The sequence below is a fragment of the Heteronotia binoei genome, chromosome 10 (assembly GCF_032191835.1).
Source record: "Heteronotia binoei isolate CCM8104 ecotype False Entrance Well chromosome 10, APGP_CSIRO_Hbin_v1, whole genome shotgun sequence".
Classification (NCBI taxonomy): domain Eukaryota; kingdom Metazoa; phylum Chordata; class Lepidosauria; order Squamata; family Gekkonidae; genus Heteronotia; species Heteronotia binoei.
Window position 1 is genome coordinate 3,321,231 of NC_083232.1, and position 19,556 is coordinate 3,340,786.

Sequence of the window (19,556 nt, forward strand, 5' to 3'; positions counted from 1 at the left end):
ACTTACTAACCCGACAATTTTGGTGGCCAAAAATCAAAAAAGACGTTTCAGAATTTGTCCTCGCCTGCCCCACTTGCCTCATGGCTAAACGAAGGGGGGGTAAACCCCCCGGTCACCTCGTCCCGCTCCCCACGGCTACCCGACCCTGGTCGGTAGTTTCAATGGATTTCATTGTTGAGCTCCCTCCCTCACAAGGCAAAACGGTCATCCTGGTGGTAGTCGACACTTTTTCCAAACAAGCCCACTTCATCCCCTGTAAGCAACTCCCCACAGCGAAAAAGCTGGCACAGCTCTTTTTCACTCACATTGTACGACTACACTCGTTCCCTGATAAGGTCATTAGCGACCGCGGAACGCAGTTCGTTGCCAACTTCTGGCGGGAGTTTTGCAAGTTGGCCGGCATTGAGCAAAGTCTCAGCTCTGCCTATCACCCCCAATCGGACGGACAGACTGAGAGGGTTAATGGCCTTCTGGAGCAATACCTCCGCTGCTTTATCAATTTCCAACAGTCCAACTGGGTGGACCTTCTCCCCTTCGCGGAATATGGCTATAACAACAGCCTCCATAGCTCCACCAAAACTTCACCCTTTCAAATCATCAACGGCTACGAGGGCAAGCCGTTTCCCATGCTCACCCTCCCAGCCACCCCGTCCACACCCACTTCGTGCCAGCAATGGTGGGAGGGCCTTCATGAAGGCTGGAAGGGCATTCAGGAAAATCTGGAGGAAGCGAAAAAGGCATACAAAAAGCAGTTTGACAAGAAACATTCCCCTGAATGGGAACTGAAGGTGGGAGATACAGTTTTCTTGTCCACAAAGAACCTCCCCCTCCCCCAAACGTGCCGCAAGCTTGCCTTGAAGTTCCTGGGGCCCTTTAAAATCAAACGGGTCATTAATAAAGTAACCGTAGAACTCGACCTGCCCAAGTCGCTAAGTAAGATCCATCCTGTTTTTCATTGCAGCCTTCTTCGGAAAGACCCTGGTGCTACGTCATTCCATCCCAGGGCCCCGCCGCCCCCTCCGACGACAGTGAGGGGTCAGAGTCACCATGAGGTCCAGGAAATTCTGGATTCCAAAGTAAAACGGGGCCAATTGTATTACTTGATCAGGTGGAAGCACTTCCCTCCGAGCTGTGACGAGTGGGTCAAGTCACAGGATGTTTCTGCGCCGCAACTGCTGAAAAAGTTTCACCTACTGTACCCACACAAGCCCAAGTTCGTTCCCCGTGGGGGGGGGCCCTTAGGGGGGGCAGTATGTCAGAACTTGTAACTATTGCTGAGGCTGCATTGTAATGTACCCAGTGCTTGCTTATGTTTCTAATATGGCTTATGCCCAGATTGTAACTGAACCAAACTGACTCCATGTTGTAACCTCTTAACAACCCCGAATGCCTGTGTAGCAATTAACCTTGCCCTACTGGTATCCAAAATATTTAGGGCTGTAGATTGAATTATTGTGTGTCTCTGCACATTCTCACACCAGTGCCCTTTGAAGCCAGGCCGTGTGGCCTTCAGAATAAGGAGGTAACCTCCTCGCTGATAGTGGATGGTGGGAAGACAGATGTGTTGGTACTGGGGTGAATTGTGGCTTTGTAATGTGTTTTCTTTAGTGTATAAAACTGTACCAGTGCTGGCCCTCGCCATCACTGTTACCTCGTCTCTTCTAGTACTTAGTTCTCTCTAATAAAATCCTAGCTTTGAAATCAAGTATGGGGTCCGTTTGAAGTTCTTAAGTTCTGACACCTACCTTCTGGGGCCACAGAAAACAATTCCACACCATCCTCTATATGATAGCCTGTCAAGTACTTGAAGATGGTGATTATATAATCTCTCAGTCGCCTCCTCTCCAGGCTAAACATCCCCAGCTCCTTCAACCTTTCCTCATAGAACTTGGTTTCCAGACCCCTCCCCATCTTCGTTGTCCTCCTCTGGACCCGTTCCAGCTTGTCTATATCCTTCTTAAAATGTGGTGGTGCCCCAAACTGAACACAATACTCCAGGTGAGGTCTTACCAGAGCAGAGCAAAGTGATACCATCACATCAAGTGATCTGGACACTATACTTCTGTTGATACAGCCCAAAATTGCATTTGCCTTTTTAGGCACCGCATCGCACTATTGACTCATGTTCAGCGTATGATCCACTTAGACCCCGAGATCCTTTTCGCACTTGCTACTGCTAAGACAAGTCTCCCCATCCTATAACCATGCATTCGATTTTTCCTACCTAAATGCAGAACTTTACATTTATCCCTGTTAAAATTCGTTTTATTGGTTTTAGCCCAGTTCCCCAGCCTGTCGAGGTCATCCTGTATCCTGTTTCTGTCTTCTGCTGTTGTCTGCAACCCCTCCCAATTTAGTAACATCTGCAAATTGAATAAGCATCCCAGTATTTGGTTCATGGGACTAAGAGAAGCCCTTCCAAAGACGTCTGTTCTAAATATCGAGACGTTTCATCCGTCTTTCTTCACTTTGGAGGCTTATTTATAGCTGGAACCCAATCTTTACAATACATTCACAGGAGACCATCAAGGTTCAGAACATGTCTGTAAGTTTCCAGAACCTAGGCATTTTGGAGGGAAAACTCTAAGCCTGTCGGGCCTGGAATAGAGCTTGACGACCCTAATCTACAATTTGGTTTATGTCTTGCGTATTGGTTGATATACTGCTGTTTTATTATCAAAGATTTCAGGTTTTCATGGCTGGCATCATCATTACGGTTTGTAGAATCTTTCGGGCTCAAGCGCCGTGTTCTACTGGAGAAAGTTTTTCTTCCAGACGTTTCGTTCTCAGCTTTGGAGAACATCCTCAGTGGCGTTGCAGTCGGAGCAGGCGCTCTGACCTTCTTGGCTGCTGTGCATTGAGTGAGGCCAGGGCTGCTGGAGAGCTGCTATTTCTAGGCTGGAGGGGGTGTGGTGAGAGGGCAATTGGTTTGCGGATGTGCCCATTGTTTGGTGGGGCTTCCTGGAAGGGTAGTGATAAGGAAACTGGCTGTGAAATGTGACCATTGTTCTGTGTTGATTGCTGGGAGGGTTGGAAGGGGTGTGAAGGTAAGGAAGATGGTTGTTGACTGTGCTGATTGTTCTGTGGAATGTGCTGGTTGTTCTGTGACCTTCTGCAATTTGTAGTCTGTAGGGTGTTTTGCAGAGCTGGATACCAAGATTGGTGGATGGAAATGCCTTCTTCCAATTGCCCTCTCACTACACCCTCTCCAGCCTAGAAATAGCAGCTTTCCAGCAGCCCTGGCCTCACTCAACGCACAGCAGCCAAGAAGGTCAGAGCGCCTGCTCCGGCTGCAATGCCACTGAGGATGTTCTCTGCAGCTGAGAACGAAACGTCTGGAAGAAAAACTTTCTCCAGTAGAACATGGCACTTGAGCCCGAAAGGTTCTACAAACCCTAATGCTGTTTTATTTGTTTTTAATTGTATCATTTAAATTGTTGTTTTAAAATGATGTTATCTGCCCTGAGCCCATTCTTGGGAAAGGGCGAAGTATAAATCGACTCTCTTGGTTTCATACAATTTAAGTGGTTAAGTGTGCGGACTCTTATCTGGGAGAACCAGGTTTGATTCTCCACTCCTCCACTTGCACCTGCTGGAATGGCCTTGGGTCAGCCAGAGCTCTAATAGAGAGCCAGTTTGGTGTAGTGGTTAAGTGTGCAGACTCTTATCTGGGAGAACCAGGTTTGATTCTCCACTCCTCCACTTGCACCTGCTGGAATGGCCTTGGGTCAGCCAGAGCTCTAATAGAGAGCCAGTTTGGTGTAGTGGTTAAGTGTGCAGACTCTTATCTGGGAGAACCGGGTTTGATTCCCCACTCCTTCACTTGCACCTGCTGGAATGGCCTTGGGTCAGCCAGAGCTCTGATAGAGAGCCAGTTGGGTGTAGTGGTTAAGTGTGCAGACTCTTATCTGGGAGAACCAAGTTTGATTCTCCACTCCTCCACTTGCACCTGCTGGAATGGCCTTGGGTCAGCCAGAGCTCTAATAGAGAGCCAGTTTGGTGTAGTGGTTAAGTGCGCGGACTCTTATCTGGGAGAACCGCGTTTGATTCCCCACTCCTCCACTTGCACCTGCTGGAATGGCCTTAGGTCAGCCATAGCTCTAGTAGAGAGCCAGTTTGGTGTAGTGGTTAAGTGTGCGGACTCTTATCTGGGAGAACCAGGTTTGATTCTCCACTCCTCCACTTGCACCTGCTGGAATGGCCTTGCGTCAGCCAGAGCTCTAATAGAGAGCCAGTTTGGTGTAGTGGTTAAGTGCGCGAACTCTTATCTGGTAGAACCACGTTTGATTCCCCACTCCTCCACTTGCAGCTGCTGGAATGGCCTTAGGTCAGCCATAGCTCTAGTAGAGAGCCAGTTTGGTGTAGTGGTTAAGTGTGCGGACTCTTATCTGGGAGAACCAGGTTTGATTCCCCACTCCTCCACTGGCACCTGCTGGAATGGTCTTGGGTCAGCCTTAGCTCTAATAGAGAGCCAGTTTGGTGTAGTGGTTAAGTGTGCAGACTCTTATCTGGGAGAACCGGGTTTGATTCCCCACTCCTTCACTTGCACCTGCTGGAATGGCCTTAGGTCAGCCAGAGCTCTAATAGAGAGCCAGTTTGGTGTAGTGGTTAAGTGTGCAGACTCTTATCTGGGAGAACCGGGTCTGATTCCCCACTCCTCCACTTGCACCTGCTGGAATGGCCTTGGGTCCGCCAGAGCTCTAATAGAGAGCCAGTTGGGTGTAGTGGTTAAGTGTGCAGACTCTTATCTGGGAGAACCAAGTTTGATTCTCCACTCCTCCACTTGCACCTGCTGGAATGGCCTTGGGTCAGCCAGAGCTCTAATAGAGAGCCAGTTTGGTGTAGTGGTTAAGTGCGCGGACTCTTATCTGGGAGAACCGCGTTTGATTCCCCACTCCTCCACTTGCACCTGCTGGAATGGCCTTAGGTCAGCCATAGCTCTAGTTGGGTGTAGTGGTTAAGTGTGCAGACTCTTATCTGGGAGAACCGGGTCTGATTCCCCACTCCTCCACTGGCACCTGCTGGAATGGTCTTGGGTCAGCCTTAGCTCTAATAGAGAGCCAGTTTGGTGTAGTGGTTAAGTGTGCAGACTCTTATCTGGGAGAACCGGGTTTGATTCCCCACTCCTTCACTTGCACCTGCTGGAATGGCCTTAGGTCAGCCAGAGCTCTAATAGAGAGCCAGTTTGGTGTAGTGGTTAAGTGTGCAGACTCTTATCTGGGAGAACCGGGTCTGATTCCCCACTCCTCCACTTGCACCTGCTGGAATGGCCTTGGGTCCGCCAGAGCTCTAATAGAGAGCCAGTTGGGTGTAGTGGTTAAGTGTGCAGACTCTTATCTGGGAGAACCAAGTTTGATTCTCCACTCCTCCACTTGCACCTGCTGGAATGGCCTTGGGTCAGCCAGAGCTCTAATAGAGAGCCAGTTTGGTGTAGTGGTTAAGTGCGCGGACTCTTATCTGGGAGAACCGCGTTTGATTCCCCACTCCTCCACTTGCACCTGCTGGAATGGCCTTAGGTCAGCCATAGCTCTAGTTGGATGTAGTGGTTAAGTGTGCAGACTCTTATCTGGGAGAACCGGGTCTGATTCCCCACTCCTCCACTTGCACCTGCTGGAATGGCCTTGGGTCCGCCAGAGCTCTAATAGAGACCCAGTTGGGTGTAGTGGTTAAGTGTGCGGACTCTTATCTGGGAGAACCAGGTTTGATTTTCCACTCCTCCACTTGCACCTGCTGGAATGGCCTTGGGTCAGCCAGAGCTCTAATAGAGAGCCAGTTTGGTGTAGTGGTTAAGTGTGCAGACTCTTATCTGGGAGAACCGGGTTTGATTCCCCACTCCTTCACTTGCACCTGCTGGAATGGCCTTGGGTCAGCCAGAGCTCTGATAGAGAGCCAGTTGGGTGTAGTGGTTAAGTGTGCAGACTCTTATCTGGGAGAACCAAGTTTGATTCTCCACTCCTCCACTTGCACCTGCTGGAATGGCCTTGGGTCAGCCAGAGCTCTAATAGAGAGCCAGTTTGGTGTAGTGGTTAAGTGCGCGGACTCTTATCTGGGAGAACCGCGTTTGATTCCCCACTCCTCCACTTGCACCTGCTGGAATGGCCTTAGGTCAGCCATAGCTCTAGTAGAGAGCCAGTTTGGTGTAGTGGTTAAGTGTGCGGACTCTTATCTGGGAGAACCAGGTTTGATTCTCCACTCCTCCACTTGCACCTGCTGGAATGGCCTTGCGTCAGCCAGAGCTCTAATAGAGAGCCAGTTTGGTGTAGTGGTTAAGTGCGCGGACTCTTATCTGGTAGAACCACGTTTGATTCCCCACTCCTCCACTTGCAGCTGCTGGAATGGCCTTAGGTCAGCCATAGCTCTAGTAGAGAGCCAGTTTGGTGTAGTGGTTAAGTGTGCGGACTCTTATCTGGGAGAACCAGGTTTGATTCCCCACTCCTCCACTGGCACCTGCTGGAATGGTCTTGGGTCAGCCTTAGCTCTAATAGAGAGCCAGTTTGGTGTAGTGGTTAAGTGTGCAGACTCTTATCTGGGAGAACCGGGTTTGATTCCCCACTCCTTCACTTGCACCTGCTGGAATGGCCTTAGGTCAGCCAGAGCTCTAATAGAGAGCCAGTTTGGTGTAGTGGTTAAGTGTGCAGACTCTTATCTGGGAGAACCGGGTCTGATTCCCCACTCCTCCACTTGCACCTGCTGGAATGGCCTTGGGTCCGCCAGAGCTCTAATAGAGAGCCAGTTGGGTGTAGTGGTTAAGTGTGCAGACTCTTATCTGGGAGAACCAAGTTTGATTCTCCACTCCTCCACTTGCACCTGCTGGAATGGCCTTGGGTCAGCCAGAGCTCTAATAGAGAGCCAGTTTGGTGTAGTGGTTAAGTGCGCGGACTCTTATCTGGGAGAACCGCGTTTGATTCCCCACTCCTCCACTTGCACCTGCTGGAATGGCCTTAGGTCAGCCATAGCTCTAGTTGGGTGTAGTGGTTAAGTGTGCAGACTCTTATCTGGGAGAACCGGGTCTGATTCCCCACTCCTCCACTGGCACCTGCTGGAATGGTCTTGGGTCAGCCTTAGCTCTAATAGAGAGCCAGTTTGGTGTAGTGGTTAAGTGTGCAGACTCTTATCTGGGAGAACCGGGTTTGATTCCCCACTCCTTCACTTGCACCTGCTGGAATGGCCTTAGGTCAGCCAGAGCTCTAATAGAGAGCCAGTTTGGTGTAGTGGTTAAGTGTGCAGACTCTTATCTGGGAGAACCGGGTCTGATTCCCCACTCCTCCACTTGCACCTGCTGGAATGGCCTTGGGTCCGCCAGAGCTCTAATAGAGAGCCAGTTGGGTGTAGTGGTTAAGTGTGCAGACTCTTATCTGGGAGAACCAAGTTTGATTCTCCACTCCTCCACTTGCACCTGCTGGAATGGCCTTGGGTCAGCCAGAGCTCTAATAGAGAGCCAGTTTGGTGTAGTGGTTAAGTGCGCGGACTCTTATCTGGGAGAACCGCGTTTGATTCCCCACTCCTCCACTTGCACCTGCTGGAATGGCCTTAGGTCAGCCATAGCTCTAGTTGGATGTAGTGGTTAAGTGTGCAGACTCTTATCTGGGAGAACCGGGTCTGATTCCCCACTCCTCCACTTGCACCTGCTGGAATGGCCTTGGGTCCGCCAGAGCTCTAATAGAGACCCAGTTGGGTGTAGTGGTTAAGTGTGCGGACTCTTATCTGGGAGAACCAGGTTTGATTTTCCACTCCTCCACTTGCACCTGCTGGAATGGCCTTGGGTCAGCCAGAGCTCTAATAGAGAGCCAGTTGGGTGTAGTGGTTAAGTGTGCAGACTCTTATCTGGGAGAACCGGGTCTGATTCCCCACTCCTCCACTTGCACCTGCTGGAATGGCCTTGGGTCAGCCAGAGCTCTGGCAGAGTTTGTCCTTGAAAGGGCAACTGCTGTGAGAGCCCTCTCAGCCCCACGCACCTCACAGGGTGTCTGTTGTGGGGGAGGGAGATAAAGGAGTCTGTGAGCCGCTCTGGGACTCTTGAGTGGATGGCGGAATATAAATCCAATGTCTTCTTCTTTAGAGAATCCAAGAATCCCAGAGTTGGAAGGGGCCACAGAGGCCATCTACTCCAACCCCCTGCTCAATGCAGGATCAGCTTAGAGCATCCTTGACAAGTGTTTGCCCAGCTGCTGCTTGAAGACTGCCCGGGAGGGGGAGCTCACCACCTCCTTAGGGAACCAGTTTGGTGTAGTGGTTAAGTGCGTGGACTCTTATCTGGGAGAACCGGATTCGATTCCCCACTCCTCCACTTGCAGCTGCTGGAATTGTCTTGGGTCAGCCATAGCTCTAATAGAGAGCCAGTTTGGTGTAGTGGTTAAGTGTGTGGACTCTTATCTGGGAGAACTTGGTTTGATTCCCCCCTCCTCTGCTTGCACCTGCTGGAATGGCCTTCGGCCAGCCATAGCTCTCGCAGGGATTGTCCTTGAAAGGGCCAGTTTGGTGTACCGGTTGAGTGTGCGGACTCTTATCTGGAAGAACTGGGTTTGATTCCCCACTCCTCCACTTGTAGCTGCTGGAATGGCCTTGGGTTAGCCATAGTTCTCACAGAGGTTGTCCTTGAAAGGCAGCTGCTAGGAGAGCCCTCTCAGCCCCACCTACCTCACAGGGTGTCTGTTGAGAGGGGTGAAAGGATCCCCCAGGGTCATCTAGTCCAACCCCTGCACAATGCAGGAAACTCACAGATCTCTCTCCCTAAATTCACAGGATCTGCATTACTGTCAGATGGTCTTCTAGCCTCTGTTTCAAAACTTCCAAGGAAGGAGAGCCCACCACCACCCGAGGAAGCCTGTTCCACTGAGGAGCTGCTCTAACGGTCAGGAGGTTCTTCCTAATGTTGAGACGGAAACTCTTTTGATTTAATTTCAACCCGTTGGTTCTGGTCCTGCCTTCTGGGGCCATAAAAAACAATTCTGAACCATCCTCCATAGGGCAGCCCTTCAAGTACTTGAAGATGGTGATCACATCACCTCTCTTGAACTCACTTCAGGGGTCTTTCACAGGGAAAACTTCCCAGTGGATTGTGAACGTAGCAGCCCTGCTTTCTACCACTGGACCAATAGCTTGGGAGAGGGACCCATCGATTCAGCCCCTGATCCAGCAAGAAATGGCCTTCTCTCTTGCATCGGCCTTTCCTAACACAAAGCCCCCGCCCTTCCCAGTGTCCACACCAGGGCCGTTTGGCAAGCAGAGCCCAGAATTTCAGCAGTTCCTCTCCCCCCATCCAACTGTTATCCCCTGTGGGCAAATTGGCCAACCACCAGCATTTCCACAGCCAGGGGACGTTAGCCCACCGTGTGCCAGGCCCGCTGGGAGAGGGGTATAAAAAAGCAGCCGTGAGCCTGGGTGAGAAGTTGGGCATCACCCACTGAGGCCAGGATGCAGAACTGCTGGGCACTGATGCTGGTGTTGGGGGTGGTTGCGGCAACCCCCACCAAGCACCCCCGTCTCAGCTACAAGCAGGTTTTGGCTTCTGCCATTGACAAGTACAACCAGGAGCTGGGTTCAGAGAACGCCTTTCGGCTGCTTGAAGCTGAGCCCCGGCCAGACTGGGTGAGTAGCTCCGGGACTCGGCTTGCCAATCCCCGGGTGGGTAAAGGGAGAGAGGTCACTTGCAGGATGAAGACAGCAGAACCAAAGTTAGAGTGACCGAATAACTAAGAATGTATTGAAACAAAATCATTCAGTATGTTCAATAGAAGACTAAATAGCAATAACAATTCCCCAAAAGTGTCACCGTTCCATCAAGGGAACCTCAATGAACAGGAGGTCGACTGGATTCTTCCTGCTTCGGATCCTCTTCTAGCATCGGGGGCTCCAACCGCATCTCTCCACCGAAGGCAAAAGCTCAGAAAAAAATATCAGTGTTTCTGGGGCATCAATAAGTTGCAAAAATCACAACTTTCTTTTTCGGTGCATCCAAAGACTGCACATAGAATTCGCAGTGGACAAATGGGACAGAAAAGTAAGATTTCAAAATGGCCCTAACTCCGCAAGGCTCAAGGCCTTTGGACGCCCTGAGAAAGAATCTTGTGGGTTTTGCAGCTTTTTGCAACTTATCAATGCACCAGAAACTCTTTGATATTTTTTTATGAGCTTTTGCCTTTGGTTGAGAGATGTGGTTGCAGCCCCCTGTGCTAGAAGAGGATTCGAAGCAGGAAGAATCAAGTCGACCGCCTGTTCATTGGGACTCCTTTGATGGAACCGTGAAACTTTTGGGGAATTGTTATTGCTATTTTGTCTTCTAGTGAACATATTGTATGATTTTGTTTCAATACATTCTTAGTTATTCGGTCACTATATCTTTGGTTGCGCTGTCTTTAATCTCCGGATGGGGACACGGGATCCCCCAGTTTAGAGGCCCTCCACTCACGTCAGGTTCATCAGAAAGCGGGGGGGGGGGGGAAGGGAAATGTCTGCTGGGCACGCCATTATTCCCTGTGCTCAAAGGGTATAATGGAGAATTGCCCCATGCGCATCGGGGGCTTGGGGGGGGGGCTGTTTTTTGTGGAGGCACCAGTTTTTCACATAGCATAAGATGCCTCTCTCAAAACATCCCCCAAGTTTCCAACCGATTGGACCAATTGGTTCAATTTTTTGAGCCCCAAAATTAGGTGCCCCATCTTTCATTAGTTCCAAAGGGAAGGAAGTTATTTAAAACAAATGCAATCCATTTCACTGTGATCGCCAGAACTTACTTTGGAGTTCAACCGTACTAGTCACACTTCCACCCAGCTCCAGCCCCCCAAAGCCCCAGATATTTCTTTAGTTGAACCTGGCAACCGTCTCTGGGACTGGGGCGTGGCCCCATGAGCACAGAGTAGAACAATCCGCCAATTCCTTCCCTTCCCTCCCCTTTCCCTTCTTCCAGGAGAGGGAAATCCTTACCCACGGCTCTTCTAAACACGGCCTTGGCTTTGATTAAAATGCTATGATTAAAATGTGGCATTCGCTGCCCAAGGATGGAGTGACGGCCACAGGAACAGGCTGCCTTAGAAGGGAATAAGAAAAATTCATGGAGGAGAAGTCTACCAGCCATGGTGATTGAGGGCAATCTCCACAGTCCACAATCAGGGGTACGAAGCCTCTGAATCCCAGAGTTAGGAGGCAACATCAAGGGAAGGCCTCAGCCTCTGTGGCCTCTTGTTGGCCCTCCAGAGGGACTGGTTGTCCCCTGGGTCAGACTGGAGGCTGGACTAGATGGACCCTCCCTGGTCTGACCCTGCAGGGCTCTTCTGAGGCTCTTCTCAGGGAAGGCCTCAACCTCTCTGCCCTGTTGTTGGCCCTCCTGAGGAACTGGTTGGCCACTGTGTGAGACAGGAGGCTGGACTAGATGGACCCTCCCTGGTCTGATCCAGCAGGGCTCTTCTGAGGTTCTTCTCAGGGGAAGGCCTTGGCCTCTCTGCCCTGTTGTTGGCTCTCCAGAGGAACTGGCTGGCCACTGTGTGAGACAGGAGGCTGGACTAGATGGACCCTCCCTTGTCTGATCCAGCAGGGCTTTTCTGAGGTTCTTCTCAGGGGAAGGCCTCGTCCTCTCTGCCCTGTTGTTGGCTCTCCAGAGGAACTGGTTGGCCACTGTGTGAGACAGGAGGCTGGACTAGATGGACCCTCCCTGGTCTGATCCAGCAGGGCTCTTCTGAGGTTCTTCTCAGGGGAAGGCCTTGGCCTCTCTGCCCTGTTGTTGGCTCTCCAGAGGAACTGGCTGGCCACTGTGTGAGACAGGAGGCTGGACTAGAAGTACCCTCCCTGGTCTGATCCAGCAGGGCTCTTCTGAGGTTCTTCTCAGGGGAAGGCCTTGGCCTCTCTGCCCTGTTGTTGGCTCTCCAGAGGAACTAGCTGGCCCCTGTGTGAGGCAGGATGCTGGACTAGATGGATCCTCACTGGTCTGACCCAGCAGGGCTTTTCTCATGTTCTCATGCCAGTGGAGAAGGCCCTGTCCTTTTCTCTTTACCCCTCCTTGATCTTGTTCCTTGCGGGGGGCACAGTGGGAGGTCTTCTGGTAGATCTGTTGGCTGACCTCCTGATGGCCCCTAGGATTTGGCCACTGTGTAACACAGAGTGTTGGGCTGGATGAGCCTCCAGCCCCATCCAACACGACTTCTCTTATGCTCTTTTATGCTTGATTCTCCCCTCCTCAATATGCACCTGCTGATGTGACTTTGGGTCAGCCACAAGTTCTCTCAAGGCTGTTTTGCTCAAGGGCAGTTCTGGGAGAGCTCTCTCAGCCCCATCTACCTCACAGGGTATCTGTTGGTGGGAGGGGAAGAGAGAGGAGATTGTAAACCACTCTGAGACTCCTTTGGCTAGCGAAAGGCAGGGTATAAATCCAATCTCCTCCTCCTCTCCTCCTCCTTCTCCTCTTCTTCTCCTTCTCCTAACATAAGAACATAAGAGAAGCCATGTTGGATCAGGCAATGGCTCATTCAGTCCAGCACTCTGTGTCACATGAGAACATAAGAGAAGCCATGTTGGATCAGGCCAGTGGCCCATCCAGTCCAACACTCTGTGTCACATGAGAACATAAGAGAAGCCATGTTGGATCAGGCCAGTGGCCCATCCAGTCCAACACTCTGTGTCACATAAGAACATAAGAGAAGCCATGTTGGATCAGGCTAATGGCCCATTCAGTCCAGCACTCTGTGTCACACAGCGGCCAAGGAACCCAAGTGCCATCAGGGGGTCCATCAGTGGGGCCAGGACACTGTGCTCCCCAAGAATACAGAGCATCACTGCCCCAGACAGAGAGTTCCATCTATACCTTGTGGCTAATAGCCACTGATGGACCTCTCTGCTCCTCCATTTGCAGCTGCTGGAATGGCCTTGAGTCAGCCATAGCTCTGGCAAAGCTGTCCTTGAAAGGGCAGCTTCAGGGAAAGCTCTCTCAGCCCCACTGACCTCACAGATGTCTGTTGTGGGGGAGGAAGGTAAAGGAGATTGTGAGCCACTCTGAGACTCTGATTCAGAGAGAAGGGCGTGGTATAAATCTAATATCATCATCACCATCACCATCATCATCTTCTTCTCCTTCTCCTAACATAAGAACATAAGAGAAGCCATGTTGGATCAGGCCAGTGGCCCATCCAGTCCAACACTTTGTGTCACACAGTGCCCCAAAAACCAGGCGCTATCAGGAGGTCCACCAGTGGGACCAGAACACTAGAAGCCCTCCCACTGTGTCCGCCCCGCCCCAAGAATACAGAGCATCCCTTCCTCAGACAGAGAGTTCCAACAATACGATGCGGCTCATAGCCACTAGTGGACTTCTGCTCCATATGTCTATCTAATCCCCTCTTGAAGCTGTCTATGCTTCCTCCTCCTCCTCCTCCTTCTATCAGGGGCACCCACACAGATCAAGGCCTGGAAGCCCCCAGCTTCTCCATACAGGACGCAAACTCTTGCCCCACGCGGCATCTGTATCTATGTCCCCCTCTGCAGACACAACTGATCTCTGGACTGAATGTCTTTGCAGGATCCTTCCGCCCAAACCATCCAGCCCCTGAAATTCTCCATCAAAGAGACCGTTTGCCGAGCAGACAAGAACCCGGACGTGACCCAGTGTGCGGAAAAAGAGGATGGGGTAAGAGAGTGTCCTCTGTGGGGCGCAGTTCTTGCTGGCATGGCTTCTACGCCTGAAGGGATGTCTTGCAATGAGAAAGGGGCTGGTGTTCCGTCTGAAACTGTGGGGTGGGACAGGAACTCGCATGCTGGCCTCCTTTGCCAGAAGAGACACTTCCATTAATCCATGTGTTGCTAAGACAAAGAACAAAAGTTAACGTGTTGCATCCCCCAAGTCAGGCATACCCCAAGTCAGAAAATTCCAGTTGGGGGGCCTACGGAAAAATTTTTTGGGATGGAGGGGTCCTCCCTCTGGCGGCCCCCCCCATCCACTCAGCACCTCCCTCTCCCTCCCTTCCTCCCACCCAGTAATTCGGGTTGGGAACCCTGCATGCAGGAAAGGTGCAGCCTGAAAAAGGCTCTTCCCTTGAGAGAGATATTTGGAGCTCACTTGGTGGGGGGAGGAATTTGTGGGGGCCAGAAGTGCCGTGGGCTGGACCACCCCGATCCCTTCTGCTCATGCTGGCATCTTCCCTTTGGCAGAATCCAGCCCCATGTGCCTCCCCCCCCCCCCCCCCGACTCGCACTGCATGACCTGGGACAGCCTCATGCTGGCAAGAATGGTTGACTGCTGCAACGAGCACAGCCAGTCTTAAAGCCACACGGAGCCCTTTTTCTGTCGGGAAGTTATGTGTGTGTGTGTGCGTGCATGCAGCTCTTGAACTCAGGGCTCGCTTGGGGCTGATACCTGTCCTTCTTTCCTTGGGCAGGTTGACCGGAACTGCTTTGGGTTCTATTCTGCTAAGGAGAATGAGCCGGTGATCATGGTCAGGTGTGAAGATGTGGATCAGGAGGTATTTCCTTGGCTACCTTAAATGACCTTCTCTGTTTCTTCTTAAGCACTCGGCCCGGCCTGCTGGCACAAGGGGAGTTGGGGAGGGGGAGGCAGATCCCAGCAAAGGTGGATTGCCGAGTCTGACTTGCAGATATCATTTATTTCATTCCTTTGTATCTCACCTTTCTCTTCAATGAGAACAGAAAGCAGTTCCCCTCACTCTCCTCTTCTCACAACCACCCTGTGAGGTAGGTCAGGATGAGAGGGTGAGACTGGCCCCCCCAGATCAGCCACCAACCTTCCTTCCAAATATATCACAAAAAACAAACGGTGTTCAATTGCCACCAATATTGGTTTAGCGATTGGTGTCGCACATAGGTTGCAACCGTACAGGTTGTTTTTTGGAATTTTTTTTACTGTGCATAAGAACATAAGAACATAAGAGAAGCCATGTTGGATCAGGCCAACGGCCCATCCAGTCCAACACTCTGTGTCACACAGTGACAAAATTTTTTATATATATACACACACACTGTGGCTAATAGCCACTGATGGACCTGTGCTCCATATTTTTATCTAAACCCCTCTTGAAGGTGGCTATACTTGTGGCCGCCACTTGTGGCCGCATCTCACAGTTGGTTTGTTGGTTTCTTTCCAGGGCAAAGAGGGCCAGTTTGGTGTAATGGTTAAGTGCATGGACTGTTATCTGAGATAACTGGGTTCGATTCCCCACTCCTCCTCTTGCCCTGCTGGAATGGCCTTGGGTCAGCCATAGCTCTTGTACGAGTTGTCCTTGAAAGGGTAGCTGCTGCAAGAACTCTCTCAGCCCTACCTACCTCACAGGGTGTCTGTTGTGGGGGGAAAAAGATAAAGGAGATTGTAAGCCACTCTGAGACTCTGATTCAGAGAGAAACCATGGCACAATATTAAAAACAAGCTCTTGGGCACAAACAACATGAAAATTATTAAAACCAAAGCAGAGAGTTAAAAAGCTGAGAAGATAAGCCCCTAATTAAAAGCCTGGGTTAAATGTGTGTTTTGTCTGGGCACACAAGGAATAGGCCCAGGCGAGCCATAAGGGTAGAGTGCTCCAGAGAAGATACCCTGTCCTTAGCCGCAACCCGTCTCACTAGGATTGCCAGCTCTGGGTTGGGAAATACCTGGAGATTTTGGGGGCGGAGGTTGAGGGCTTGAGGAGGGATTTCAGTGGGATATAATATAATATAATATAATATAATATAATATAATATAATATAATATAATATAATATAATATAATATAATATAATATAATATAATATAACCCACTTTGAAGCAGCCGTTTTCTCCAGGGGAACTGATCTCTGTTGCCTGGAAATCAGTTGTAATTAGGGGTGCCAAGTCCAACCCAAGAAATATCTGGGGACTTTGGGGGTGGAGCCAGGAACAACTGAACTCCAAAGGGAGTTCTGGCCATCACATTTAAATGGACCGCACACCTTTTATATGCCTTCCTTCCACTTGGAACAATGAAGGACAGGGGAACCTTGCTTGGGAGATCATAGAATTGGACCCCCCTGGTCCAATCTTTTTGAAACTTGGTGTGTGAGTGGGGGGGTCTTTTGAGGAGAGTCACCAGATGCCATGTGGTAAATTTGGTGCCTCTATCTCAAAAAACAGTCTCCCCCCCCCCAGAGTCCCAGATACCCACAGATCAATTTTACATTATACCCTATGGGAATCGGTTTCCATAGGGAATAATGGAGTTTCCAGGAGACATCCACCCCCCCGCTTTCTGATGACGCTGAAGCGGGGGGAGGGCCTCCAAACCAGGGGATCCCCTGCCCCACCCGAGGTTTGTGTGCAGCAGACAGAGAATGATGGAAGAGAGTGGCAGGAGAAAACCGTAAGGTTCTGTGATGACCAGCCTCCAAGAAATGCTCACAAATGTAATCCAATCTCTATAATATTCAGCACACTCTCATACAAAAATCTGTAAACATGCCCTGATATACAGAACACCAATAGTGCAAATAAAGGAAGGACACAGTCTTATACAGTTTTCAATCAGCAATTCAAAGTCCACTAGGGAAGGTCCTTCCAAACTCACGTGGATCCTCGGTCCAGTTGCTCCTAAGGAGACCCAGTAGTGTTTTCCAAACAATTCCACATCCAAATATGTTATGTACACAGCATAACGCAGGGACGAGGTAGTACTTAATATTCCCTCATTTCACTAGAAGCTTTGACCAGCTGTGTAAATAAAAATACTGTTAAAAGCCAAAATTTATATTTCAAAACACTTTCACTGCCCACATCACCTGCAAAACTGCAAACCTTTCAAAATCCTTATCAGAGCACGGCAAGATTCCATTTCTTTACACAGAACTAAGTTACAATCTTTCAAAGTCTTGCAAGGTGCTCAAATGCTGTTCTCCACAAATATTCAAACACAGGTGTGCACAATTAGCCGTGTTCTTAAAGGTACAATACCCCATCGACCTTCCTGTGGATTACCAGACATCTTTAAAGATCGCAAGAATGCAATCCCTTAAAAAATTCAGATAATACAATACCAAAAAGGACAGAACATGGTAATTATACATTCAAAAAAAAGCCAAAATACACTCAAAGAAAGAAAGACAGATCCCATTCGCTATTCAGTCCTTGTGGCATAAGCGAGCATAGTCTGAAGATTCACTTGACAGCGTCACACTTTCAATACAGCCTTGGGGAGAATTTTGTTACCAGAAAATATATAAGAGAGTCCACGTCATGCCGGAAGGTGCGGAAATGCTCTATGAGGGGCGCTTCAGGCACATTATTCCTTATGCGCCATTTGTGTTCCAACACGCGTGTACGTATCACGCATGTCGTATTCCTGACGTAAATCTTAAAACACGGGCATAAAATTATATAAATCCACATTTCAGTCCCACAAGCGGTCGCCTCCCGTCTGCTCCCAACCTGGGTAGCCAGTGCCAAGGCTTCGGACCAGCTGAGTCTGTGCTGAGGGAGACAAAGAAAGTAAGACGCAGGTTTTTTTTTTTTAAGTGGGCCTTTAAATCCTGAGGAGTGGAGAAGAGGAGGATGAGACCCTTGCCACTGGTCTGGCAGTTTTGGGAGCAGCCCACCCAAGACATGCCATGTGTAAACACTGTTCCTGACCCTTGTCTGTCTTTCTCCGGCTACAGCTGGGCCGCATCCCCAGGGGCGGCAGAAGAGGCCGGGGGGGCGGCAGAAGAGGCCGGGGGGGGCGGCAGAAGAGGCCGGCCGGGCGGCAGAAGAGGCCAGCGGCGCAGATGGTGTAGATGTTATCGCGGATGGTGTAGATGTAATCACCGCTACCAGGGCAACATAAGAAAGATCAGCAATGGTTTGGCAGCCCTGCAAAGGGGTGAATAGCGACGAGGGGCAGAGAAAACCATTCCCTCCAGGGGCACCGCAGCAGACACGCAGCCCTGGGGAGTTGCGCCTCTACTCTTCTTGTGAGCGTCGAAGGTCCCATCCTGCTTCTCACGCAGCGTCTTTCTCTTCTCTTCTCCTGATGGATCCCCTGAGTCTTCAGCAATAAAATATGCACCACTGAGATTGTAATTTGCAAGAATCTTTTTTCACATTTACTTGCCATGTTGCTTTGGGGACTTTATTCCAGCACCAAGACTTCTTCCCATGTTGCTTTTCTCTGTTTCTTATTTACGGCCACCTCTGTTGCTATGGAAGAGACTTGCCTTTAGAGTCACGTTTTGTTATCAAATCTCTCTCTCTCGTCAATGACTCCTTAGTAGTTTTCCTATATGCTGCCCTTGCCCCAAGGGATCCAGGTATGGTACCCAGGATCCTTATTAATGCATCCTCACACAACAGTCCTGTGATGTAGGCTAGGTTGTGATGGAGGACCGGCTGAAAGTCACTCAGGTCAGGGTCCAACGAGGGCTTTCTTTTGGAGCAGGGACTCCTTTGCACATTAGGCCACACCCCCTGATGTAGCCAATCCTCCGAGAGCTTACAGGGCTCTTCGTACAGGTTTACTATAAGCTCCAGGAGGATTGGCTACATCAGGGGATGGACAGTGGCTCAGTGGTAGAGCATCTGCTTGGGAAGCAGAATGTCCCAGGTTCAATCCAAGGCATCTCCAAAAAAGGGTCCAGGCAAATAGGTGTGAAAAACTTCAGCTTGAGACCCTGGAGAGCCGCTGCTGGTCAGGGGAGGGACGGTGGCTCAGTGGTAGAGCATCTGCTTGGGAAGCAGAAGGTCCCAGGTTCAATCCCCAGCATCTCCAACTAAAAAGGGTCCAGGCAAATAGCCATGAAAAACCTCAGCTTGAGACCCTGGAGAGCTGCTGCTGGTCAGGGGAGGGGCGGTGGCTCAGTGGTAGAAAGTCCCAGGTTCAATCTAAGGCATCTCCAACCAAAAAGGGTCCAGACAAGTAGGTGAGAAAAACCTCAGCTTGAGACCCTGGAGAGCCTCATAAGTGTTAGGGAAGGAGGGTGGCTCAGTGGTAGAGCTTCTGCTTGGTAAGAAGAAGGTCCCAGGTTCAATCCCTGGCATCTCCAAGTAAAAAGGGTCCAGGCAAATAGGTGTGAAAAACCTCAGCTTGAGATCCTGGAGAACCGCTGCTAGTCTGAGTAGACAAGACTGACTTTGATGGACCGAGCGGGGTCTGATTCAGTAGAAGGCAACTTCAAAGGTTCATATGTTCATCAGGGGTGTGCGGCCTAATATGCAAAGGAGTTCCTGCTACAAAAATAGCCCTGCGCTTTCAGTGAATGCAATGAAGAGAACAGAAACTACATTTCTGGGATAGATCAAGATGGCTGCAGAAGTCAAAAAGAGGCAGAGTCCAGGAGCATCTGAAAGACGAACAGCGTCTGTGGCAAGAGAGGAGTTTCCGGGAGTCACTGCAGTCTCTTCTTCAGACACAGCTGGCATCTGAAATCACTCCTTTCTAATACACAGGACAGATGGACTCGCATTCTAGCTGTATCTGAAGAACTGAGCAATGACTCACGGAAGCTCATACTCTGCCACAAGGGGTTTTTAAAGAAATCTTTAAGGTGTTGGTGGACTCCTACATTTTGGGGACAGTATATTTGTCTGCGTGGAAGTTATTCCCCCAGTCATAAAAAAAAAACCCATTTAGACTGTCCACC

At 50.2% G+C, this 19,556-nt stretch overlaps 1 protein-coding gene across 1 annotated transcript; it reads left to right on the top strand.

The window, feature by feature from the left end:
* Window positions 1-9,414: 9,414 nt before the first annotated feature.
* LOC132578317 (cathelicidin-2-like) lies at window positions 9,415-17,714 on the top strand. Its single transcript, XM_060248255.1, has 4 exons — window positions 9,415-9,588; window positions 13,505-13,612; window positions 14,361-14,444; window positions 17,598-17,714. The coding sequence occupies exons 1-4, from the start codon at window positions 9,415-9,417 to the stop codon at window positions 17,712-17,714; spliced, it is 483 nt and encodes a 160-aa protein (XP_060104238.1).
* The last annotated feature ends 1,842 nt before the right edge of the window (window positions 17,715-19,556 follow it).